Raw genomic sequence first — 27,529 nt, 5'->3', positions numbered from 1 at the left:
GGTGGCACATGCCTTTAATCCCAGCACGTGGGAGGCAGAGGTAGGAGGATCACTGTGAGTTCGAGGCCATCCTGAGACTACATAGTGAATTACAGTCAGCGTGGGCTACAGTGAGACCCTATCTCAAAAAAAAAAAAAAAAAAGTATATATCTTTATTATATACAAAATGTTGTTTTTAATTACATAAATTATGTAGTAATTAAATCAAGATGATTGGCATGCATTTTTTTACATACTTATATTTTATATTTTTGGTTAGAATAGTTAAAATCACTGGGTGTGGTGGCACATGCCTTTAATCACAACACTTGAGAGGCAGAGGTAGGAGGATCACTGTGAGTTCGAGGCCACCCTGAGACTACATAGTGAATTACAGTCAGCCTGAGCTAGAGTGAGACTCTACCTTGAAAAACCAAAAAAAAAAAAAAAAAAAAAAAAGGTTAAAATCTATGAGTAATTTTCAAGAATACAATATAGGGCTAAAGAGATGGCTAAATGGTTAAGGTGCTTGACTACAAAGCCAGATGTACAAAATGGCTTATGTATCTGGAATTCCTTTGCAGTGGCTGGAGGCCCTGGCACACCCATTCTCTCTCTCTCCTCTCTATTTAAATAAATAAAAATAAAAAATTCAATACATTGCAACTTTCATGTAAGATGGCAGCTTGGAAGCCAAGTCTGACAGAGTGCTGACTATACTTAGGGAAATCTCCATGTCCCACCTGCCTAATGTCCCAGTGAACCTTCCCCATGATCAGACGCCTTGTTCACAGCCTAGTCACCACTTCCACACAGCTTAGCTACCCATGAGTCAGCCCTGGAGCCTTTATCTGGAGAATCTCCTCCTACGGAGGCTGCATCAAGGGATCTATCAGTTACCTTTCTTGTTACTGTGACAAAATATCTGACAAAAGCAACTTTAAAAGGGAATGGTTTATTTCTGTTTATAGTTTGAGGTTATAGTCCATCATGGCAGAAGAGGGCAACGAATAATGGTGCTCAGCTATCTTTCTCCTGGACAGGACCCCACCTGTAGTGTGGTGTTGCCCACAGTCAATGTCAACTAATTAATCAACATAATTCCCCAAAGATATGCCCAGAGACTAACCTAATCTACATAATCCTTCGCAGGCATGCCTGGAATTTCTTAGGTGATTCCAGGTCCTGCCAACCGCAACAAGGGGACTCTTGTGGAAGGGGCTCCCAATGACTGACCAATGTTTCTGGCAATGTCCCAACAAGAAGCCCAAAGACAGTACCCAGGAGCAACACACCAGCCACAAATGGTGTTCCAGCTACCACAGAGAAACACAGCCTGCCCTGCTTGGTCCCAGATATGGCTGCTGAGCAGTGATCAACCGAATCAGCCATTCCTAGCTCACAGAACAGAGTCAGTTATCTCCACCAGAGAACTTCATACAGGTGGGGCTCTGGGATCCATCAAGTAAGGACATGACTGTGAAGAAGTGCATGGAACTTAGTTGAGAGCAAGATTCAGAGGGAAGAACAGGACTGTCCAACATGGAAGGGTCCCAAAGTGAGCCAAGTAGTTCTATGACCCAGTGAAATAACACTGAGATTCCAGATAAAATCCAACCATGGCTCAAGTCAGTTTTCATTCCCTGTATCTCCACTCAGCTCTCTTTCTCCCTACAGTTGTTCCTTCTTTTTATACAACTAAAGGTCAATTTTGCAGGCCAGCCAAGACTCACTATGTTCTTGCCTTCTATGATTATTTCTTTCTCTTCTCTCTACTCTTTCCTTTTTCTTTTTGCATATCCTTAGCATCTTTTCAGTCTTTTATCAAAACTCCCACACCTCCTCCTATTTATTTTTACCTCTACAGTTCCCCCTTCTATTAACATCCCTAGTTCTACTGCCCAACTTTTTTTGTCTTTTCATTTAATTTCCACTCATACACACAATCACTTCTAATAACTAATATTAGTATACTCAGTACTATCAATGTCCCTTTGCTCCCTAAAACAACTGGTACTTAAGTGATGATTGTTTTGTAGTAGACTGCTACCTTTTTTCATAGTAGGCTAACCCCTGGAAAAGGACTATTACTGTAAATAATATTCAGTAACATTCTCTCAGGGAAGGACCAGGGATAGAGCATGGTGCCCTAAACACCAGTACAATAGAGGGAAACAACACTTCAACCCATTACAACCAAATTCCTCCTAACATTGCAAACACCTCCACTGAAAGAAGGAAACTTGAATTAAAAAAAAAAAAAAAAAAAAGGACTAGGGAGATGGCTTAGTGGTTAAGGTGCTTGCCTGCAAAGCCTAAGGACCCAGAACATACATAAGACAGACACACAAGGTGACACACGCACATAGATGGCACATGCACACAAGGTAGCACACAATCTAGAGTTTGTTTGCAGTGACTAAGGCCCTGGCACACCAATTCATATTCTTTTCTCTCTCTCCCTCCCTCCCTCTCTCTCTCTCTCTCTCTCTCAACACACATACACACACACACACACAAATAAATTAATTAATTAACTAACTAACTAACTAACTAAGCATGAAGGCTCAAGCCTTTAATCCCAACACTAGGGAAGCTGAGGTAGAAGGATTGACAATGAGTTCAAGGCCAGCCTGGATGAGAGAGTTCCAGGTAAGCCTGAGCTAAAATAAAGTGAGACTCCACCCAGGGCTTATTCTTCTTTTCTTTTCTTTTTTGTTTGTTTGGTTGTTTGTTTTTGTTTTTGTTTCTGTTTTCTCCTTTGAGGCAGGGTCTCGCTCTAGCCCATGCTGATACAGAATTTACCCAAGCTGGCCTCAAACTCACAGCAATCCTCTTACCTCAGCCTCCAGAGTGCTGGGCCTAAAGGTGTGCCATGCCAGCCCAAGGCTCATTCTCTTTTTTTTTTTTTTTAAATTATTTATTTATTTATTTGAGAGAGACAGACACAGAGAGAAAGACAGATAGAGGGAGAGAGAGAGAATGGGCGCGCCAGGGCTTCCAGCCTCTGCAAACGAACTCCAGATGCATGCGCCCCCTTGTGCATCTGGCTAACGTGGGACCTGGGGAACCGAGCCTCGAACCGGGGTCCTTAGGCTTCACAGGCAAGCACTTAACCACTAAGCCATCTCTCCCGCCCATCATTCTCTTTTTTTAATATTTTATTTAGTTAGTTAAGAGAGAGAGGAGCCGGGCGTGGTGACGCATGCCTTTAATCCCAGCACTCAGGAGGCAGAGGTAGGAGGATCACAGTGAGTTTGAGGCCACCCTAAGACTACATAGTGAAGTCCAGGTCAGCCTGAGCTAAAGTGAGACCCTACCTCAAAAAAAAAAAAAAAAAAAAGAGACAGATAGAGAGAAAGAATGGACATGTCAGAGCTTCTAGCCACTGCAAATGAACTCCAGACACATTTGCCACTTTGTGCATGTAGCTTTTTACACGGGTACTAGGAATCGAACCTGTGTTCTTTGGCTTTGTCAGCAAGTGCCTTAACCACTAAGCCATTCTTTTTAATTTTTTATTGTATTTGAGAGAGAGAAAGAGAGAGAGAGAGAGAGAAAGAAGGAAGGAAGGAAGATACAAAGAGAAAAAATGGGTGCACCAGGGCCTCTAGCCCTGCAAACAAACCTAGACGCATGTGCCACCTTGTACATCTGGCTTACGTGGGTCCTGGAGAATCAAACCTGGATCTTTTGGCTTTGCAGATAAGCAGCTTAAACCACTAAGCCATCTCTCCAGCCCCCCAATGTTCATTCTTATGTAGTCAAGATGCAATCAAGAGACTACCTATGAAGACATGGGGTTGTAGCTCAATAGTAAAATGTTGGCCTAACATCTGAGAGGCCTTTGTTCTTATCTCCAACACCACAATAAAAATGAAAGAAAAAAAAGAGAAGGGAAAAATGACTTATGAAGTTGCTTATTTCAACTCCACTTATAATTGTATCAAAAATAAAAAACTATATTTAGTCAGGTATGGTGGAACATGCCTTTTATCCCAGCACTTGGGAGGCAGCGATAGGAGGATCACTTTGACATCAAGGCCAACATGGGACAACAGAGTGAGTTCCAGATCAACCTGGACTAGAGTGACACCCTATCTCAAAAAGTGGGCTGGAATAAATAAAAAATACATAAATAAAGTAAAATAAAAACAGGCTGGAGAGATGGCTTGGTGGTTAAGGTATTTGCCTGCAAAGCCTAAGGACCCAGCTTCAATTCCCCAGTACTCACGTAAGCCAGATACACAAGGGGACACATGCATCTAGAGTTCATTTACAGTGGCTGGAAGCCCTGGCATTCCCATTCTCTCTACCTACCTTTCTTTCTCTCTCAAAGTAAATGAATAAGTTTATTTTTTTTAAAAAAAATCAAAACTCTATTTAAAAATAAGTTTTAGAATCATAAAACATGAAATAACTAAATTAACTATAAATGTACTCTATGTTCAAGGTTCAAAAGATTTGATGTTGTGAATATGGTAATAGTCCACAGATTCTCTATAGATGCAACACAATCCCCTCAAAATCACAGCTGGCCTTCTTGAATAAACTGACAAAATGATCTTTCAAATTCACAGAAAAGTGCAAGAACCTCTAGCAGTCAAAACAATCTTGAAAAAGAGCAAAATTGGATGAGTCACATGTCCCAGTTTCAAAACTTACTATACAGCTACAGTGATCAAGATAGTATGGTTGTGACAAAACTATCAATGAACTAGAATTTAAAGTCCAGAAGGAAGCCCTTACAATTATACTAAGTTGATTTTCAACAAGGCTGTTGCGCCAAAAAATTATTTTTTTTTTAAATAAAAATCTTGGGTAGGGGAGATGGCTCAGCAGTTAATTGCACTTGTTTACAAAGCCTGTCAGGCGGGGGCTCAATTCCCAAGTACCCATGTAAAGCCAGATGCACAATGTGGTGCATGTGTCTGGAGTTTATTTACACTGGCAAAAAGTCCTGGTGTACCCATCCATTCTTTTTCACTCATATGCTCTCTCCTCAAACAAGCTTTTAAAAAATCCATATGCAAATGATACTCAACAACTGGATAACCACATGCAGAAGAAGGAAAACTATACTTCCACTTCACATCAAGCACAATTAACTCAAAACACTGAAAGAACCAACAATATAAAATCTTATAGGAAACAGAAAAGTAACAATCTTCAGGACCCTAGTGTAAGCAATAATTTCTTAGACACAGTATCAAAAGAAAGCACAACAAAAACAACCGGTAAATTATACCTTATCAAAGCTAAAAATCTTTAGACTGGGGAAACAGCTTATGCTGTATACGCATAAGGACCTGAGATTGGATTCCCAACACTTACATAATTGCCTGGTGAGCATGACAGACCACTTGTAATCCCAGTACTCAGGAGGTGGAGACAGAGGATCCAGACCCCTGAGGCAAGCTGGCTAGCTAGACTAGCCAAACTGGCAACCTCTGAGTTCAAATGAGGGACCCTGTCTCAATAAATAAGGTGGAGAGCAATCAAGGAAGATATCCAACACTCCTACGGGCCACATACCTTCATACACATACATGTGTCAACATACATGTGAACACATATACACAGCATACACATACACACTCAAAACAAAAAAACGAAAAACTTTTGTGTCATAAATAATAGACATGCTGGGCGTGGTGGTGGCAACACGTCTTTAATACAAGCACACTCAGGAGGCTAAAATAGGAGGATCGCTGTGAGTTCAAGGCCAGCCTGAGATTATATAGTGAATTCTGGGCTAGAGCAAGACCCTACCTCAAAAAAATAAAACAATAATATCCAACAAGTGAAAGAACAAAACACAAAATGGAGAAAATATTTGCAATGTATTGATTAGGAACCTATATCAAGAATACATAAGGAACTTTTGCAGCTCAATAATAAAAAGGATAGACTAATATTTTAAAAGGCAAAGGATCTGAACAGGAATTTCTCCAAAGAAGATATACAAATGCTCAAAATCACTTGAAAACCATGCTCAGTATCATTAGCCTTCAAATGAAAACCACAATGCGACAGCCTTTTCTATTTAACACAATCACAGTCAAAGTAGACAAAAAATAAAGGCTGGTTCACACAGAGTCCAGAACTCTCATACAGTGCTGGTCAGAATATAATATAGTACAGCCATTCTGGAAAATTTTAGCAACTTCTAAGGTAGTTAGAATCATCATGTGTTATGCTTCAAATATGACGGACCACCCCAAGAGAATTACATATTGAAAGCCTAGACCCTGGCTGCTGGGTTTAATCACTGTGAGGTAAGTATAATGAGGGCTCTGACCTGATCAATGGATAATCTCCTGATGGCTCCACAATATTATATTATTGAGAAGTGGTGAAAAGTAAAATGTAGGACCTGTTAGAAAAAGTAGGTCACTGGGTAAGTGTCTTAGAAAAATATGCCTTGCCCCAGCCTCTTATGGTCACTCTACTTTCTGACTACCATGGGGTGAGCAGCTCTACTCCAACACATCCTTTGGCAGGATGTTTTCACCACAGGCCCAGAAACAATGGAGCCAGCTAACCATAAACTGAAACCTCTGATATTGTGAGCTATAAATCCCTCCCTAAACTGATCCTCTCAAGTATTTGTCAGAGTGACAAAAAGTCTTGACTAGTACACCGAAAGACCGAAACATTCTACCCCTAGCATAGATATGAAAAATAAAAACATATATCAAAATATAAACATGCATATAATGTTAATAGACATATTATTGATAACCAAAACATAATAGCTAATAGCTTAATAAAGGTGGGAATTCCATTAACTGATGAGATAAAGAAAATGTAATCTTTTCTTTCAATAGATTATGATTTGGCAATAAAAAAGGAACAAAGGGGCTGAGAGAGATGGCTAAGTGATTAAAGACACTTGCTTGCAAAGCATACTGGCCTAGGTTCGATTTCCCAGCACCCACATAAAGCTCATAAGTGGCATGTGCATCTATAATCCCAAAGAGCCTATAATAATGGGAGTTGAAACCAGAAGAATCAAAAACCAGAGTGATAGCTATTCTGGGTTTGTAGTCTAGCAGTTCACTTGTAATGGCAAGAGATCCTGCCTCAAAGAAGGTGGAGCAGACACCTCTAAATTGTCCTCTAACCTCCACATGGGCACTGTGGCATATGCCCATACATGTGCACACACACAAATAAATACATAAATCTTTTTTAAACAGAACAAAGTACTGATACATGCTACGACTTGTATCAAAAAAGTTACATTTGGAGCTGGAGGGATGGCTTAGTGGTTAAGGCGTTTGTCTGCAAAGCCAAAGGACCCAGGCTCAATTCCCCAGAACCCACGTTGGCTAGATACACAAGATGGCACATGCGTCTGGAGTTGGTTTGCAGTGGCTGGAGGCCCTGGAGCACCCATTCTCTCTCTTGTCAAATAACTAAATAAAATATTTTTAAAATAAACAAATAAATAAATAAAATAAAAAGTTACATTTGACTAAAAAGCAACATAAGGGCTAGAGAAATGGCTTACAGGTTAAGGTGCTTGCCTGCAAAGCTAAAGACCCATGTTCAATTCTCCACATCCCACATAAGCCAGATGCACAAAAGTGAGGCAAGTGCAAGGTCACACATGCCCACTAGGTGGTGCAAGCATCTGGACTTCGATTGCAGTGGCTGAAGCCCTGGTGCACCAATTCATTCATATTCTCCCTCTCTCTCTCCCCCTCTCTCCCTCTCACTCTCTTTCTCTCTCTAAAATAAAATTTTTTAAAAAAGCAACAAAAACAGATGGACATGGTCATTCATGGTTGTAGCTGTATCCAGGAAGCTGAGGCAGGAGGATCATGAATTTGAAGCCAGCACAGGAAACATAGCAAGACCAGATAAATAGTGAAACCCCATCTAAAAAATAGAATATATCATTCCATTTACATGAAATGTCCCCAAGACCATACAGTGAAACCTCATCTTAAAAAAATAAAATGTATCCTACCATTCTATTTACATGAAATGTTCTAAAAAGTAAAAGACTGTTGGTGGGAATGTAAATTAGTCTAGCCATTAAGGCAGTCAGAATGGAGGTTTCTCAAAAACAAAAATAGATCTATCATATGGCCCAGTTATACCACTCCTGGATATTTATCCAAAGAACTCAAAAGTCAGCTTATCACAGAGATACTTGCACATTAATGTTTATTGTAACACTAGTCATAAAAGTTAAGTTTATTGGTCCTCCTAGGTGTCTAACAACAGAAGAATGAATAAAGAAAATGTCACACACACACACACACACACACATACACATACACACACACACACACACACACACACACACACACACACAGGAATTCTTTTCAGCCATAAAGAAGAATAAAGTTATGACATTTGATGCAACTGATATAATCCTAGTAAGAATTAAGCCAATCTCAGAGAAAGAAATATCACGCTTTCTCTCATTTATGGTCCTAGGATTTTATAGACATATAAAATTATGTGTGAACACATAACATGAAAGTAGATGTAAAACTGTCTAGGAAAACAAAAGGGACTAATGAGAATAGGGAAGGATGAGGAGGAGGATGGTTAACATACAATATGTATGTGTATGAAATGTTTTTAAATAAAAGGATCAATGACTTCTGTGAATATACAAACAGCAAGAAAACTAAAATGTGTGTGATGTGTATGGTGCATGTATATGTATATGGAGATACACATTCCCTGTGGATACATGTGCAGAGTATGGCATCCTCCTCCATCACTCTTAAATTTTATTTATTTGAGATAAACTATCTCACTGAAACTGGAGCTGCCATTTTTCAGTGAGAATAGCTGATCATAGAGCCCCAGTGATCCTCCTGTCCCCACCCCACTCAACACTAGGGTTAGAAGCATGCATGACCATGCCTGGTTTTTTTAACATGGAAATTGGGGATCAAACTCAAGTGTTCATGCTTGTAACTCTTACCCTGATGAGCCATCTCCCCAATCAAAATTGAGATTTCGTAAAAAGATAAAAATGTTGGAAATGCAACAATCAAATTTAAAAACACACCTACATATAAGATCCAACAAACAAAGAATATCAAGGATGGAAGACAGAGTCAAGAAAATACTATTAGGGGCTGGAGAGATGGCTTAGCGGTTAAGCGCTCGCCTATGAAGCCTATAGACCCCGGTTCGAGGCTCGGTTCCCCAGGTCCCACGTTAGCCAGATGCACAAGGGGGCGCACGCGTCTGGAGTTCGTTTGCAGTGGCTAGAAGCCCTGGCGCGCCCATTCTCTCTCTCTCCCTCTGTCTTTCTCTCTGTGTCTGTCGCTCTCAAATAAATAAATGAAAAACTAAAAAAAAAAAAAAAAAATACTATTAGGCATAAATACTTAACAAGCATGACAACAACTTCCCCAAAGTCTGAGACATGGCCAAAAGACCAAACCTAAGAATTCATGGATGGGGCAAATATACAAATTAAAGGCAAAGAGAACCGATTATAGCAAATAATTTCCCAATTCTAAGGAAAGATTTGAAATGCAAGAATGAAGCATTTAGAAACACAAACATAACCAAAGCAGCCTTCCACAACACATTATACTTAGAATGCAAGATTTCAGAACAAAGAAACAGTGTGTAAAAATTGCAAGAACAAAAGGTCAACTCAAAGATAAATTCATCATAATAACTTCAGACTTCTCAGCAGAAACCAAAAAGCCAGGAAAGCATATATATATCATATATATAGAATGATGTATTTCAAGCCCTGAAATTACATAAATGCTGACCAAGATTGCTACACCCAGAAAAGTAATCTTTTAAAATTGACAGAGAAGTGAACACAGTTCAAGACAAGCACAAAATAAACCAATTCATGACAACCAAGTCAGCACTGCAGAAGATCCTACTTTTGAGGAAGAAAAAAAGACAATCATTGCAGTAAAGAGTAAGTTTAATGAGGAAAAAAACAGGTTAACAAAGGATAACTATGAAAGAATCAATCATGCCTAACTTAGTAAACAAGCAAAAAATAAATAATATGAATATTTGTGGTTGTTTGAATACAAAATGTCCTTCACAGCCTTATGTGTTTGTGTTTAAGCCTCATACTTAATACTCAGCTTTGGGAGGTAGAGCCTTGCTGGAGGAGGTATGTCACTAACAGCAGGACTTGGGGCAAGCCCAGTCCCATTTGCTATACTCAGTGAACTCACTCTCTCCTTCTCCCTACTCCTGTGGAAATGTGACACCTGCTGCTATCTGGCCACAGTCATGCCTTCCCCACTAAGATGAAACCTCTCCTTGAAACTGTAAGCCAGAAGTAAACCCTTTCCTTCCAGAAGCTGCTTCTGCTCAGGTGTTTTGTCCCAGTAATGAGAAAGCAACTGCTACACTATTTTTGCAATTTCTAAGTGCTAAATCACTTCAAAATATAAGGTACTTTAAAGTTTCCTATGGCTTTCTAATAAAAGTGGTGGTGTGAGCTTAAGTTGATAAGACTATCTTTTAATTCTCAAATTTCAAAGTTAATGTTAATAAACAAAACATAAAAATAACAACAAATCCATTATACTTTCTATCTAGATAAAGTTCCATGTTCCTGTATTCATAATCAAGATTCAGAGTTAATGAGACAAGATAAAGCTGCCTTCCCACCTAGAGAAGCACTACAAAGAGAGAAGACTTTAGATGCATGCAAGTGGTCTGAACACACCAACCTGAGAGACGGAATTGGGCTGGGGAGATGGCTGCATGGTTAAGAGCACTTGTCACTTAAGCATGAAAGCTCTTAGGACAGAGATCACCAGGTCTGACTCCCCAGAACCCAAGTTTAAAAATAACTGGGTATGACATTCACAAGTGTAATCTGAGGGATGGGGAAGCAGATACTGGAGAATCACTGGGACTTGCTAATGGAAAGGAGCTCCCGGTAGAGGAAAAGATTCCATCTCAAGGAAAGAAATACACAGATGAGGACTAAGAGAATACCCAATATTCTCCTCTGGCTGCCACATACTCATACATGGGACACATGCATATGTGTGTGCACACATGTGTATACCCTATACGCACACCATACCAAAAAAAAAAGATAGAATGGCCCAAAAGAATCATGACTTAATAATATGAATTTCTACAAAATTTCTGTTTCAAATATAATAATATGTGATATATAGCTGGGTATGTTAATTTGTTACTATAGCAAACACTCAAGATAAATCAACCTAAAATAAGGAAACGTTTACTTCGACTTACAGATTCAGAGGTTGCAATCTATGGTCAGTTGGACCTGTTACTTTTGGCCCTGTGATAAGGCAGGACATCATGGGAGGAGTACGTGGTAGATGAACCCCATTCAATTTATGGCAGAGTACAAAGTGAAATAAGAAGATAGATTCAGCTGGGCATGATGGCGCACGCCTTTAATCCCAGCACTCAGGAGGCAGAGGTAGGAGGATCGCCGTGAGTTCAAGGCCACCCTGAGACTACATAGTGAATTCCAGGTCAGCCTGGACTAGAGTGAGACCCTACCTCGGAAAAAAAAAAAAAAAAAAGGAAGAAGATAGATTCCCACTATCACTATCATCTTCAAGGGTATTCCCACAGTGACCTAAGACTTCCCACTAGTCCCCACCTCTTGAAAGTTTTAACTCCTTCCAATAGCACCAAACTGAGGACCTTTGAGAGAGAGATATTATAGATACAAATGACAAGTAGTGGTTAAAAGTAAAAGAATGGAAAAGGATATATCACACGAACTTTAATTTTAATTTTAATTTTAAAAAACTAAATTAAAATGAAAATAGATTTTAGAGTTTAAAAGTTATTAAGGATAAAATAAGATACCACATTATGACAAAAAAAAAAATTTACCTAGAAAATTTAGCAATCTTTTTTATTTTATTTTATTTTATTTTGCTTTATTTATTTATTTGAAAGACAGACAGGCAGATGAGACAGAGAGAATGGCACTTAGGGCCTCCAGCTGCTGCAAACAAACTCCAGATGCATGTGCCACTTTCTGCATCTGACTTATGTGGGTCCTAGGAAATCAAACTGTGGTCCTTTGGCTTTGCAGGCAAATGCCTTAACCACTAAGCCATTTCTCCAGCCCTACAATCTTAGGTATCCACATAATAGCAGAGTTCCCAAAACACACATAGTATTAAGAGCAGGTGTGAGGAAACAAAAGAATTAGCAAACCTAAAAATAAAATTATCAAGTATGAAAAACAGAAGGAAGAAAAGACTTAAAAGTAAAAAGTGACTAAGAGACATAGAGATACCATAAAGCAAAACAACCTACAAATTATGGCAGTCTATACTGGTCAACTTTCTGCCACAATAACAAATACTTGAAACAAACAAGTTATAAAGAACAAAGAGGTTTTTTTTTTTAATTTTTACTTATTTTCAAGCAGAGAGACAAGAGAGAATAGCTGTGCCAGAGCTTCTTGCCACTACAAACGAACCCCAGATGAACTTTGTGCATCTGGCTTTATATGGGTACTGGGAAATTTTGAACTCGGGCCAGCAGGCTTTGCAAGCAAGTGACTTTGACTGCTGAGCCAAGACCCCAGCCCTCAAAGATTTTCTAGAGTAAGTTTTGGAAATTTCATTCCATGATCAGCTGGCCACCTTCATTTTGAAGTTCTGAAAAGACATAGAAAGGGACTGTGATAGCTAAGGTGTTATCAACTTGGTCTGTTTAGTAATCCACAGAAATCCTTTTGAGGTGGATCCTTGAGGTTGCTTCCTGGAAGGATTAACTGAAGGAGGAAGTCCTTCACCCAGAGTGGGCGGGCCCTCTCAGGGGGACTTTATATAAAAAGCTCTGGGTGAAAAGAGCCCCTTCCTTCCTCCCAATTGGCTGCTGGCGCTGCTCGCTGCCTTCCAGCATGGATTGAAGACCAGCGTGGACCGAAGACCAGCATCATCAACTGAAGACCTGCATGGATCGAAACCCAGCAGCTCCTTGGGAAGCCTCCAGGCCTTCTGGGGCCATCTGCAGTGCCCAATCAGGACTGCTGAGGCATCTGGCCACATGGACTGAGCAGCTACCAGGTTCCCTGCAACTGCTATTGGACTACTGTAAACTAATCCAATAAATTCCCTTTTTAAAATAATTCGTTCTAGCAGTTCTGTTCCTCTAGAGAACCCTGACTAATACAGGGACAGAAGTCCTATTTGAAGGGAAAAAAAAAAAAACAGTCCAAAAACTTTTAAGATTTTTTTAAAGACACTACTTGATATATAAACTTCCAAGAAGCCAAATAAGCTCCAATTAGACTATATTCAAAAGGAGGCACACTGAGGCATATTAGCAAAGGACTGTTAACAGAGTTCTCAGCAGAAACACGGAAAGCCTAAGGAGAAGATTTGATATATTCACAATGCTGTGGAGGAAAGGAACTTGTTAATAAAGAATACTGTATCTTGGGCTGGAGAGATGGCTTAGCAGTTAAGCGCTTGCCTGTGAAGCCTAAGGACCCCAGTTCAAGGCTCAATTCCCCAGGACCTACATTAGCCAGATGCACAAGGGGGCACACGCATCTGGAGTTCATGTGCAGTGGCTGGAGGCCCTGGCACGCCCATTCTCTCTCTCTCTCTCTCTCTCTCTCTCTCTCTCTCTCTCTCTCTCTCTCTGCCTTTATAAAATATATATATATATATATATATATATATATATATATATATATAAAGTCATATATATATATGAAAGTGAGTCCTCTGGATTGTAATGAAGTGACAGGCTGAGGAAATGAGGCTCAGTGAGTAAGAGTGCTTGCTATGTAAACATGAAGACTTAAGTTTGAGTCCCAGCAGTTTCAGAGTCTCAGATCTGATTTTGATGTCTTTGATCCATTTGGACTTAATTCTTTGGCTTTTCAAGGTAGGGTCTCACTCTAGTTCAGGATGACCTGCAATTCACTCTGTAATCTCAGGCTGGCCTCTAACTCACAGAGATCCTCCTACCTGTGCTGGGATTAAAGGCGTGTGCCACCATGCCCAGCAGGACTTAATTCTTGTGCAAGGAGAGAGATAAGGATCTATTTTCATGCTTCTACACACACATATCCAGTTTTCCCAGCATCGTTTGCTGAAAATGCCGTCTTTTCTCCAATGAGTATTTTTGGCATTTTTGTCGAATATCAGGTGGCTATAGCTACCCAGACTTACATCTGAGTCCTCTATTCTATTCCATTGATCTATGTACATGTTTTTGTGCCAATCCCATACTGTTTTTGTTACTATGGCTCTGTAATACAGGTTAAAATCAGGTATGGTGATACTACCAGCCTCACTTTTATTGCTCAAAATTGTTTTAGAAATTTGAGGGTTTTTGTGCTTCCAAATGATTTTTTGGATTTTTTTTTCTATTTCTGTGAAGAATGCCACTGGAATTTTGATGTGGATTGCATTAAATGTGTAGATTGCTTTTGGTAAGATTGCCATTTTCACAATACTGATTCTTCCAATCCAAGAACAAGGGATGTCTTTCCATTTCCTAGTGTCTTCTGCAACTTCTCTAGAGTGTTTTAAAGTTTGCATTGTAGAGATCCTTCACTTCCTTGGTTAGGTTTATTCTAAGGTACTTTTTAAAAAGCAATTGTTAATGGGAGTAATTCTCTGATTTCATCCTCGGTGTGTTTGCTGTTAGCATAGAGGAAGGCTACTGGCTTCTATGTGTTTATTTTGTATCCTGGTACATGGCTATAGGTGTTTATCAGCTCTAACAGTTTGCTGGTAGAGTCTTTAGGGTCCTTTATGTATACAAACATGTCATCTGCAAATAATAAGTTTATTCATTTTTAAATTTATTTATCTATTTACCTGAGAGGGGGGGTACAAGAAACAGAGACAGACAGAGAATGAATGGGCACATTAGGACCTCTATCCACTGCAAACGAACTCCAGATGCATGTGCCACTTTGTTCATCTGGTTTATGTGGGTACTGGGGAATCAAACCTGAGCCCTCTGGCTTTGCAGGCAAGCGCCTTAACCATTAAGCTGTCTTTCCAGCCCCTAAAGTACTATTAAACATGGTTAAAATCAAGATTAATGCTAATAAGAAGTTATTACAAGCCCTTCTTCTAATGTGCATTTTCCCATGAAAAAGCAAACAAATGTTGGGAGAGAAGATAATTTAACCTCGAAATCGACAACTCTGTGGTGCCCTGGCTGTCTTGAACACATAGATGACTGTTAGCCAAACAACCAGCCAGACTACACTATGCCAGCATGAATCACTTAAGCATTCCAGTCTCCCTGAGGAAGACTGATGATAATCACAGCTTCCGCACAAGTATAGCTCCTGAAGGTTTACCCCAGCCACAACTACTTTAAAACTTGCACTGGACTTTGTGCTATCATAAGCCTTAGTAAACTATAGATGACACTACAACCATTTCCAAGCATGCCAGAAGGAGAGTACTTCCCAGTGATCTAGTAGAGGGAGACTGCTGTGAAAGGAGCAAAAGGGACAATGCTTAGTTTGATGTAAAAGCAAACCTTCATTTGCATGAAAGGTTTGCTGTGACTGGTGCAAGCACCCCTGCTAAGGTTATATATACAAGGTTGCTGAGCTCACTTGGTAAACCAGCAGGGAGACACCCACCTCTGCTGTTTCCCCTGGCATTGCAACATTAAGCCCAATAAAGAAGCTTCTCTCTTATGTGGTCTTTTCTTACCTATTTTTAGCAGTGTTGACTGAGCAGGTAACATGAAAAAAGTCAGCAGCAGCAGAGCCAGTATGGTGGCAGTACAGTAATAGAGAGCAGCTGGCATCACAAGCCACAGAAGCATCAACATAATAAAACACTTAGCTAGAAACCTAACCAAGAAGGTGAAAGGCCTACAGACTAAAAACCACAAAACAGTGCTTAAAAAAAAAGTAAAGACAGAAAAGGAACAAGAACACATCACATATTCACATAGAAATCTACAGAATCAACACAATTATGTAAATCTCTTTTTTGAATAGAAAAACACACCCTAGAATTAAAATGAAATCAACAAACCTCAAAGATTCAAGGCAATTTTAAAAACAAAAAGAGATTCCCTAATTCTCAATTTCAAAATGACACAAACACACACACACACACACACACACACACACACACACACACACACGACCTAAATGTATGGCCCACAACAGTAAAACTTTTAGCAGAAAATAGGGGGAAAGCTCTATTGACATAGGACTTGGCAATGACTTTTTTTTTTTTTTCTTTTTTTGGTTTCTCGAGATAGGGTTTCACTCTAGCTCAGGCTGACCTGGAATTCACTATTGAGTCTCAGGCTGGCCTCGAACACACAGTGATCCACCTACCTCTGCCTCCCAAGCGCTGGATTAAAGGCGTGCGCCATCAAGCCCGGTGGCAATGACTTCTTATTGATATGGCATTAAAATCACAGGAAACAAAATGCCAAAAAAGACAATGGATCTACAAGGGATTTTATGACTTCTTTACGAAAAGATACAGTCAACAGAGCAAAGAAAGTCAACAATGCCTATGGAATAGAAGAAAAATATTTACAGAGCACATATCTGAACAGTAATAATATTCAGGGATAATATATAAGGAATTCCTATACTTCAACAACAAAAACTGAATAACTGAATTTTAAATGAACAAAGGACTCGGATAGATATTTCTTTAAAGATAAAATGCAAATGTCAAAGAGGCATATGAAAATTTGTTCAACATATCTAACCATCAGAGAAATGCAAATCACTACAAGAAAACTGCAGACTAATATCCCTAATGAACATTTGTTTAGTATTCTGAGGAAGGTTTCTGCATCAAACAGAATTCAGCAGTATATGAACTGGATTATGCAACATAATTAAGTAGTGTTTATTCCTAGAATACAAGAATGGTTCAACATAGGGGAAATGACCAATGTAACACACCACATTAACAGAATGAAGAAAAAGAACTACATAACCATCTCAATTGATATAGAAAAAAGCATCTAAAAAAAGTTAATATCTTTGAATCATAAAACTCCAACTAAACAGGAATAGAAGAAAATTACATTAACATAATAAAAGCCACATATGGAAAACAGAGCTAACACTTTCAATTATGAAACTTTCTGAAAGCTTTTTTTTTTAACAAAAGGAAGATGGACACTTTTGTAAATCCTGTTCAACTTCCAAACAAAATAAGTAAGCAAGAAAAATAAAGATCATATGATTTACAAGTAAATAAAATTTAGCAGTTTTCAAATATCTGAACACACAGAGTTGCCTAGGTTTCATGACAGAGAGAACATGCAAACCAAAAATCAGTAGATGGAAAGAAATGATAAAAATTAGGGCAGAAATTAATGAAACAAAACCACTAATCAACCACTGGGACCTCATGAAATTACAAAGCTTTTGTATAGCAAAAGGACATTGTGAACCAAGCAAAGAGGCAACCTGAAGAATGTGAGCAAACCTTTGCCAGCTATACATTTGACAGAAGACTAATATCCAGGATATACAAAGAACTCAAAAAACTAAATAATAAGAAATCAAGCAACCCAATTAAAAAATGAGCTATGGAACTGAAAAGAGAGTTCTTAAAAAAAGAAATACAGATTGCCTAGAAACATCTAAAAAAAATGTTCTGCATCCTTAGCCATAGGGAAATGCAAATTAAAACTACTTTGAGATTCCATCTCACTCCTGTCATAATGACTATCATCAAGAAAACAAATGACAGTAAGTGCTGGTGAGGAGGATGCAGAAAAACAGGAACCCTTCTACAATGTTGGTGGAAATGTCACCTGGTACAGCCATTGTGGAAATAAGTGTAGACATTCCAGAGACAGCTACAAATAGATTTACCAAATGACACAGATACAACACTCCTAGGCAAATATCCTAAGGGCTCATCATACTACCTTAGAGATACTTGCATATCCATGTTTATTGCCACATATTCACAATAGCTAGGAAATAGAACCAGCCTAGATATCTCTCAATTGATGAATGGATAAAGAAGATGTGGTACATTTATACAATGGAGTTCTAGTCAGTGGTAAAGAAAAACAAAATGATGAAATTTGCAGGGATATGGATGGACTGGGAAAAGATTATTATTACTGAGGTAACCCAGGTCCAGAAAGCCAAGTGCCGCATGTTCTCCTTCACATGTGGATCCTAGCTACAAATGTTTGGACTTATATGTGAGTTGGAATAAAATTCAGTAGCAGACACCAGTAAGCTAGAAAGGGGCTATAAGAAGGGAGGGGAAGGGAGGACTTTAGGAGATGGCTATATATATGTAAGTAGAAGAACAGATTACTGGGGGTAGAAGGCCTAAATGAGGTCATCAGGGGAACAGATTGAGTTAATGGTTAAGGCACTTGCCTGCAAAGTCAAAGGACCCAGGTTCGATTCCCCAGGACCCACATAAGTCAGATGCCTAAGGTGGCGCATGTATCTGGAGTTCCTTTGCAGTGGCTGAAGGCCCTAATGTGCCCATTCATTCTCTCTCTCTCTCTCTTTCTTTCTTTCTTTCTTTCTTTCTATCTATCTATCTATCTATCTATCTATCTATCTATCTCTAATAGATAAAAATATTTAAAAATAAATAAATACATAAATAAAAATAATTTCTTAAAAGTTGGATGTTGTGCAAAGCATTTATAATCCTAGCCATGTCTATGGACAAGAACAGAGGTAGAGACAAAAGCCAGTTAGCCTGGCAAAAAAGCAACAGTGAACAACATGAGACCATGCCTCAAAAGAGGAGGAAGATGAGGAACAACACCCAAAAGTGTCTTCTGGCCTCCACACACTGGCCATGGCAACATGCACCCACATTCACACACATACACATATTAAACATATCCACACAACACATACAAGTTTCCAACTTACCATCTCCAAATAGCAAAGAGAAAAATATGCTATTGTATCTATTAAATAAGGTCATTTATAAAGCAATATTGCCTATTACAATGAAATATTGTCTTAATGGATGAAACTATATGTAAACTCAGACCTCAAACAAAAAAAGTAAATGTATTTATTTTGCTGAAGAAGCACATAGAAGGTAGTTAAATGGTTTATAACATAACCTTTCCATTTAGTAATAATGTAGCCCAATTTATCTGATAAATAAATTTGATTCTTCTTTTATCATACAGTTTTTCTAAATCTAAAACCATTTTAGGCTTTTCCATTTTCCTTCTTTTTTTTTCCCTTGATCACAATGTTTCAATGGCTCCTTGCTGCCCAATAGTACAAATTCCCTACTCTAACATTCAATGTCCTTCATATTATCAACCAAACTTATGTCCCCAATCTTTTCAGTGTCACAGGACTCGGCCTATTACAGTTCCCCAAGCCACCCTGCAAAAATCTTTTTCATGTATCTCATTGTTTTCTTGTTGCCTAATCTCTTCTCATGTTTACTCTTCATTCACAAAAGCCTAGTTTACTCTTCGACTCTTAAAAATATGTGTTATGGGCTGGAGAGATGGCTTAGCGGTTAAGCGCTTGCCTGTGAAGCCTAAGGACCCCGGTTCGAGGCTCGATTCCCCAGGACCCACATTAGCCAGATGCACAAGGGGGCGCACGCGTCTGGAGTTCATTTGCAGTGGCTGGAAGCCCTGGTGCGCCCATTCTCTCTCTCCCTCTATCTGTCTTTCTCTCTGTGTCTGTCTCTCTCAAATAAATAAAATAAAAAATGACACAAAAAAATTATTTAAAAAATCTTATTTAAAAAAAATATGTGTTATGCTATGTCTCTAGGCTCTGAATTTCTATGGTCCATTCTACTTCTACTTGTTCTACATGGTTTACATACAATAGCTTTCACTGTGTGTATGCTGTGTATAGGTCACGTAGATGCCATCTCTTTACTGTCCATTATCCTTAACCCTATCCTTCTAAGACAACTCTCCCACCTTGCATGAACTCAGTGGGCTATTAACTAAAGCCCCTCAAACACAAGTAGATGTGTAAGGTACACTGGCCATATCATTCACTTCCTGAAATGAAAGAGCTATTTCCTATTCTACCATGCATTGGAAAGCTAAAAACACAGAGTTTCTGGGCTTTATATTATTCAATAATGAAAGGAGTAAATTTCAAGAATTAATGAGTGCAAGAAAGTTCAACAGGTAAACACTAAGATGGAGATACAGAGATTCTGATGATTTAAGGTTCAGATTCTGGTCTAACCTGAGACCAGACCTATTTTTAGTTACTTGAACTATAAAAAACAATAAATTCTCCCCTTTTGCTTCAGTTTGGGATGGATTTCTATTAAGCATAACTGAAAAGACCACTTGTTAAATTCTTCAACAAGTGTTCTTTATAGACTCCTCAAGAACAATATCCTCATTTCCTCTACTTATCTTACACACAGTAGGCATTCACTAAGTATTTCTTGACTAAATCCTATCCTCCTATAGTTGGATCCCATATATAGTGACATAAGAGAAAAAGTCCTGTGCAGGAAACTGGGACCTGAAGTCAAGACCCAAAATAGTGAAACTACGACCCTAAGTATATCACATCTCTCCTATGACCTCAGTGATAATCACCTGAAAAATAACTAGTTTAAGCTACATCATTATGGCCTCTTCTAAATCCAAAGTTCTATGAATATAGAGGTGTTACTTTTGTGAATTGCCACTTTTTTCAACTATCTTCTTAAATCACAATCTTCTAGATAAAATATACCTACCACCTTCCAGACACAAATTGGCCTCCATATTCATGATCTCACAGTGCCTAGCACTACCTCACAATAGGAGGAAAAGATGATGACATCAAAATAAAAGAGAGACTAATTGAGAGGGGGAGGGGATATGATGGAGAGTGGATTTCTCAAGGGGAAAGTGGGGGATGGAGAGGGAATTATCATGGTTTGCTGTCTTTATTTATGGAAGCTTTCAATTTTAAAAAAGAGTTTAAAAGATCCTGAAAAAGGTGACTTGTATCTTTACTCCAAATACCAAGTACACACTATAGTTTCAATTAATGTCTGCTGAACCAACTTCTATCCCAGGCATGGAAGTGCTTGCCTATAGTTCCAGCACTCAGAGGCTAAGGCAGGAGGATCACTTATGCCCAGGAATTGGAGATCAAAGTCTTTTTACCTTCTTCAATTATTGTGAAAAAATAAAAGTTTAACTTTCATTTCCCTCTTGGGGTCAATAAACCAATTACAGTTAAAACCTTTGTCAATTATTGCAACATATTATCTCAGTGCTATCTTAATCTGCCATCCACTTTATATCCGAACTCAGCTAAGAATCATTTCAAATTTTCTATTTTCGAGGATTACTTGTTCTTTAACAAACTCTATCGATTTTTATCTTCATACTAATGTTTGAAATGTTTCCATCCATCTCAAGCACTACAGCTGTGTGAACTCCTCTCTCCAAACTTTGATATTTATTTCAGTCTTTGTTAACTCTATCCAATAAATGAAAAAGGAATGCAAAGCTAGACTGACATTAAATAAGTTACCTTTAAATTCAACTTTCAAATCATTTTCACTTGCTTAGGAAAATCTAGGAGAGAAGAAAATAAACACTCCTTATAGTCTTCTGGATTTTTTTATTCCTTTCTAGTTGTTATGGCCTTACAATAATCACATCTTATATAGTCTTAAAGTTGTTTCAAATCATGTAAATTAAGATTTTAGTACCTTTACTGTAAGGAGTAACTAATATGGTGAAAGATGAATCAGGTTTGGAGAAGTATATATCACTATCAGCAATGGAACATGAATACTTAGAAGTAGAAAGAAATAAAAATGACCAAATTCACATAATACACATAGTACAGGTACAAATAACACACACAGTACAGCCATAAATAAGTGGCAGTTTGGGCCAGATGCAATGAAAACCAACCGCTGCAAAAAAAAAGAAAAAGATGTAGGTTAATATTGCACAACTATTCAATGGTAAAAGATTGAAAGCTTTTCCCCTAAGGAACAAACAAGGTAAGGATGCCTGTTTTCACCTTTTATGATGTCCAGAAAAAAAAAAAAGGAGTTGGTTGATAGGCAGAGGATCTAGTCAGAATATTAAGCAAGAAAAAGGAAGAAATAAGCTTCCAACTTGGAAGGAAGAAGTAAGATTCTCTTTCTTTATAGTTTATATGTAGAAAAATCTTAATCTTAAAGAATCAGGGAAGGCTTATTAGAGCTAATAAGTAAAATTCAGTAAGCCAGGTGTGCTGGCGCATGCCTTTAATCCCAGCGCTCGGGAGGCAGAAGTAGGAGGACCACTGTGAGTTTGAGGCCACCCTAAGAATACAGAGTGAATTTCAGGTCAGCCTGGACTAGAGTGAAACCCTACCTTGAACACCAAAAAAAAAAAAAAAAAAAAAGAAAGAAAGAAAGAAAAAAAGAAATCAGCAATTACAGAACATAAAATCAACATACAAAACTCACACACACCGGGCGTAATGGTGCACACCTTTAATCCCAGCACAAGGAAGACTGAGGTAGAAGGATTGCTATGAGTTTGAGGTCAGCCTGAGACTAATTACAGGTCAGCCTGGGCTAGAGCAAGACCTTACCTCAAAAAAAAAAAAAAAAAATCACACTCATATGTCACTTACCAACAGGGATACATTTTGAGAAATATGTCATTCATCAGTCATGTCATTGTACAAGCTCATAAGTTATATTACATAAACTTACATGGTTTTGCCACTATATGCGTGGGCTATACTGTATAGTCCACTGCTTTTAAAACTACAACACTGTAGAGTATGTTACTAAATTAAATATAGTGGGCAACTGTTAACACACTCATGCTTGTGTTGCCTGTGCTCTTGTCTCAACTGGGTATTTCCAGGTTCTTGGCTTCTTATTTAAAGAACTGAAAAAAGCACATTCAAGCAGTAAAAGCAACAAGTAATTTTATAAAAGAAACAAAAATACAGAAAGGGAGCACTGGGATCCTTGACTTGGAGCACTGAAGAGCAGGAAAAGAGTTACTGCCATAGGCTTCCTTCTGTGGAATCTAGAAACAGGAGTCAGTTGATAGGGATGGAGTATAAGTGGTGTTCTGGTTTTGATAGAGAGGTTTAGGTTACATGAGCCTTAGTTCACCATGCATGTCCTTTCCCATGATGCATCTTAATCATATGCACACCCAACATGCATAGGCGTAAGATGATAAACAGGGCTTTCCCTAAAAGTTCACTCTGGGGATACAATTTTCCTTACTGTACGTCCATCCAAAACTAGTTCAGGCTGGGTCAGCCTTCTGCCTGTAGTTCTGGGATATGTTTCAATGGAAACGAACAACAAAAAAGAGTTACCTAAGTGTTGCTAGGGAAGTAAAACCTATTACATTCTTTGAAGTGGGATGTATGTGCAGCTTTCTGTACGTGGTGGTCCCAGATTGATAAGTACATTGTTAGGAAAGGAGTGATAGTATGAGTGAGTGAGAGAGACAGAAAGAATGTGTGTGTGCTCAAGCCAAGTGAGAGTTATAGGTTGATAAGCTATTCCTATGCTTGCTTGCTACATCTGTGATTGTAAGTATAGAAATGGTACACTAAAAATACAGTATGTAAAAGTTAAAAGCTGGTATGGCCAGGCATAGTGGCACACGCCTTTAATCCTAGCACTTGGGAGGCAGAGGCAGGAGGATCACCATAAGTTCAAGGCCACCCTGAGACTACATAGTAAATTCCAGGTCAGCCTGGGCTAAAATAAGACTCTACCTCGAAAAGTAAATAAATAAATAAATAAGCTGACATGTCTTCAAAAAACACTTATCACAAGTAGAGTATGCAGGACCAGAAGTCTTTCTAGTTGGGTCAATATGTACAAGGTAAATATCAAGGCCTAAAAACATCACTATATTTGACTGCAGAGTTTTAACACTGTTGGCTACACCAAATTATCTTTTCTTCAATAAATTAAACTTAGCTTATTGAAACTTTTTTGAGATGGTGTCTCATTTAATTACATAGTCTGACACTGAGTATCAGATACTATATGCATTTAATGTCACAGGTCTTTGCTCAAAACTTTTTAACTTTAGTTTTAAACAATTTTTTACCCTTTTGTCACATTTAGCCTGTAATACAAACATATTGTACATATATACAAAAATATTTTCTTGGAGCTAAGCATGGTGGTACATGCCTTTAATCTCAGCAATCGGGAGGCAGAGGTAGGAGGATCACTATGAGTTTGAGGCCACCCTGAGACAGTGAATTCCAGGTCAGCCTGGACTAGTGCTAAACCCAACCTCAAAAAAAAAAAATTATTCGTCTGGGTCTGCACAGGTCATGATGGCTGGGGTTAGTTCCGTGGCTATGTTGGGAGCAGGGACCCCAGTGGTGGATCCCACCAGCCACAATTTCTTTGGGGGGGGGGGAGTCCTGGAGTTCCTGCAACAGGCTATGCAGCAGCTCAACACCCACATGCATGCAGACAGAGAAATCCAGATAGAGCTTTGGGAACACATTGACAACCTAGCTACAGAACTATGCGGAATCAATGAGGATCAGAAGGTGGCCCTGGATCTCGACCCCTGTGTTAAGAAGCTGCTGAGGGAAATGGATGGATCTGGAAAGGATTATACTAAGTGAGGTAACCCAGGCCCAGGAAGCCAAACATCACATGTTCTCTCTCATGTGGATCCTAGCTACAAATGTTTAGACTTGTGTGTGAGTTGGAACCAAAACTCGGTAGCAGAGGCCAGTAAGCTAGAAAAAGGTTATAAGGGAGGGAGGAAGAAGGAAGGACTTTAGGGGATGGTATTATACATATGTAAGTAGAAAAACAGGTTACAAGGAGTGGAATGGTTTAAGTGAGGCCAGGAGAAGAGATTAAGGGTGGGGGGGGGGGGGAGAGGGTCATTCAAAATTCAAGACATTCTGAATAAGACATATGAAAGCCTACTGTTTTGGATAATGGCACATCCAGAAGTTATAGATTGCTGCTAGAAAATTTTCAGTGCCAGGGATGGGATACCTTCCAGTGAATTGTTGGCCAGGAAGGTCCCTGTTGCCTCCAAAACATTACAAGCTTTTGCCAAGGCCCTTGGTTTCCCATGAGTAACAGATGGTAAGACCCTGTTGCTGAAGACTTCAGATGCCTAGGCGGCAAGGTCACTGAGAAATCAAGCTGGTGCTGAGCAGAAAATATTCTCCCTGTCGACAGCCAACTGAAAGCTGGAAAAAGCTACACTGCATGCAGCCCTATGGGAGACAGAAATCATCAGCAATAAAAACAGTGGACACTGGAAGCCTCAAGATTGGCCAGATAGGCAAAATGACCAAACGGGTACAATAGTGGCATGTCTGCTCTGGGGGAAACCAACAGCTCTCTAATCGGACTGGAGGCCTGTTCCATAGGAGGGAATACATGCCTGGTACTGAAAACCTAGTCAAAAGCCTATGGCAGGGGAGGTCATGAGCCTTAGGGGTATAAAGCCTGCTCTCTTATCTGGCTAGATGCATATGTTATTCTCACCAAACTGCCCTGAAACCACTACATTTAATGTTCATATTCATATTCTCACTTTTGGTTAGAGAAGCTTCTGTTTTCAGATGGTGGTGACCACTGGGATGACCCAAAGGCAACATAGTGCTGAGAAGAAGTGACAGAGAAGTGTCTAGCACTGAAACATCTCAATCACACCTTCCAAGGCTCAGGGTCCATTGCAGAAAAGGTGGTGGAAAGAATGTAGGAGCCAAAGGAAGGGTACCACTCCTTACATACAACTGTCTGGACAGAAACTGGCCTCGATATCCATGACTTCACTGTGCCTAGCAATACCTTCACAAGACAGAATAGGAGAAAAAAGATTACATCAAATTAAAAGACAGACTAATAGAGAGAGGGAGGGGATATAATGGAAAGTGGAGTTGTGAAGGGGAAAGTGGGAGAAGGGAGGGAATTATCATGGTTTATTGTCTGTAAGTATAGAAGTTGACAATTAAAAAAAATAAAAATAAAGAAGCTGATACCAGGAAAAGAGTTGTCTTAGTCAACAACATTCTACAGAACACCCAGGAACAGCTGAGGAGGCTAAGCTACAGTGTTGCCAAGGAAACAGCCCAAAGGTGAGCAATACTGTATTCAGGAGTTTATCCTTCTGGTTCTCCAAGCAAGTAATGGGCCTGTGACCTGAATGGTAGGAGTACTAATCTCAAACTGCCTTATTTCAGGAGACAGAAAATACCAGAAAAAAACCTCTGTACACTTTGGGACAAAAAGGGAGCCCTATGGTTTCTGCTTGAATTGTTCAAAGTCCTTATCTGTCATGTAGTAGCCACAAGAAACCTATGTGCAGCAGGACTGGGGACCTATTTTAAAGCTTACACTTACTTCTAAGAATGAGCTACTTTTTGTTTCTGTTTTTTTTTTTTTTTTCCTTAATTGGGTCTTGCTCTAGTCCAGCCTGGAACTTACTATGTAGTCTCAGGATGGCCTTGAACTCACAGCAATCCTCCAACTTCTGCCTCCCAGGTGCTGAGATTAAAGGCATGCTGACTACCACACCTGGCACATGAGCTACTTTTTGTTGAGACAGGGTCTCAGTATCAGCCCCGGTGGACCACAAATTTGAGACCCTTCTGCCTCACCCTCTATATCTACTTTCTCCCCCCCGCCCCAGAGAACTTTACTTTTAAATAGGTTAGGTATCACATGTAATAAAAATCATAAGACACCAAAAGGTTTAGGGTAAAAAGTGAACTTTCACCTTCCCCATGTTCAGCTTTATGTATACCCTACACCTTGGCCCCAGGAGACTAAGATGGATGATAGGAAGGATCAGAGGTTAAAGGCAAAGAGAACTACTAGGAAGTACTTTAATAATATTCTTAGAAAAAGAGCTATGTATTCAAGGCCAGTCTTCATCAGACCTAGTTAACCAGAGTATCCTGTTACATGTCCAGTAGCTGTGACCAACAGTGGGTCCTCTACTGTGATTTCTTTTCACGACAGACATTGGGAATTTAGAGGAAAGGCCAAAAAAGTGAATGATCTGTCTATTCTCTAGTGAGTTGCCCTGTTTGAGTAGTTAACATTGTTAGAATAATTTAAATGCAAGCTGGAGAGAGGGCTTAGCAGTTCAGTCACTTGCCTGCAAAGCCTAAGGGCCCACATTCTACCCCCAGATGCACAAAGGTGACACAAGCGCAAGGTCACACATGTCCACTAGGTGGTACAAGCGTCTGGAGTTCAATTGCAGTCAGTGGTTAAGGCTCTGGTGCACCAATTCTGTCTCAAATAAATAATTTACAAAAAAAAAAAAAAAAGAATCATTTGGGCTGGAGAGATGGCTTAGCAGTTAAGGCATTTGTCTGCGAAGCCAAAGGACCCAGATTCGATTCCCCAGGAGCCACAGAAGCCAGATGCACAAGGGGCACATGCATCTGGAGTTTGTTTGCAGTGGCTGGAGGCTCTGGTGTGCCCATTCTATCTCTGTCTCTCTCTCCCTCCCCCTCCCCTCTCTGCTTGCAAATAAATAAATAAAATTTTTTAAAAGAATAATTTAATTCAAGCCAGGTCAGTGGCACACACCTTTAATCTCTGCACTGAGGCAGGTAGAATTACTTGAGTTCAAGGCCAG

The 27,529-nt window shown here is 39.3% G+C and overlaps 2 protein-coding genes across 7 annotated transcripts in view; one reads left to right on the top strand and one right to left on the bottom strand.

The window, feature by feature from the left end:
* The window catches only part of Dock3 (dedicator of cytokinesis 3), a 455,655-nt gene that overhangs the window by 407,600 nt on the left and 20,526 nt on the right, over positions 1-27,529 (bottom strand). The window lies entirely within an intron of this gene.
* Positions 24,237-26,019, top strand: LOC123455552 (SNARE-associated protein Snapin-like). Its single transcript, XM_045136516.1, has 2 exons — positions 24,237-24,498; positions 25,916-26,019. Exons 1-2 carry the CDS (start codon positions 24,237-24,239, stop codon positions 26,017-26,019), a joined length of 366 nt encoding a protein of 121 aa, XP_044992451.1.

Source organism: Jaculus jaculus, chromosome 17, assembly GCF_020740685.1.
Source record: "Jaculus jaculus isolate mJacJac1 chromosome 17, mJacJac1.mat.Y.cur, whole genome shotgun sequence".
Classification (NCBI taxonomy): Eukaryota; Metazoa; Chordata; class Mammalia; order Rodentia; family Dipodidae; genus Jaculus; species Jaculus jaculus.
This window is presented reverse-complemented; position numbering and strand designations above follow the sequence as displayed.

What these genes read in the sequence shown, in the direction of transcription:
- LOC123455552 (XM_045136516.1), top strand. Translation starts at nt 24,237, where the DNA reads ATGGCTGGGGTTAGTTCCGTGGCTATGTTGGGAGCAGGGACCCCAGTG. An exon ending in CTGTGTTAAGAAGCTGCTGA is followed by an intron (nt 24,499 to 25,915) that starts GGGAAATGGATG and finishes ATAAAGAAGCTG; the next exon opens with ATACCAGGAAAAGAGTTGTC.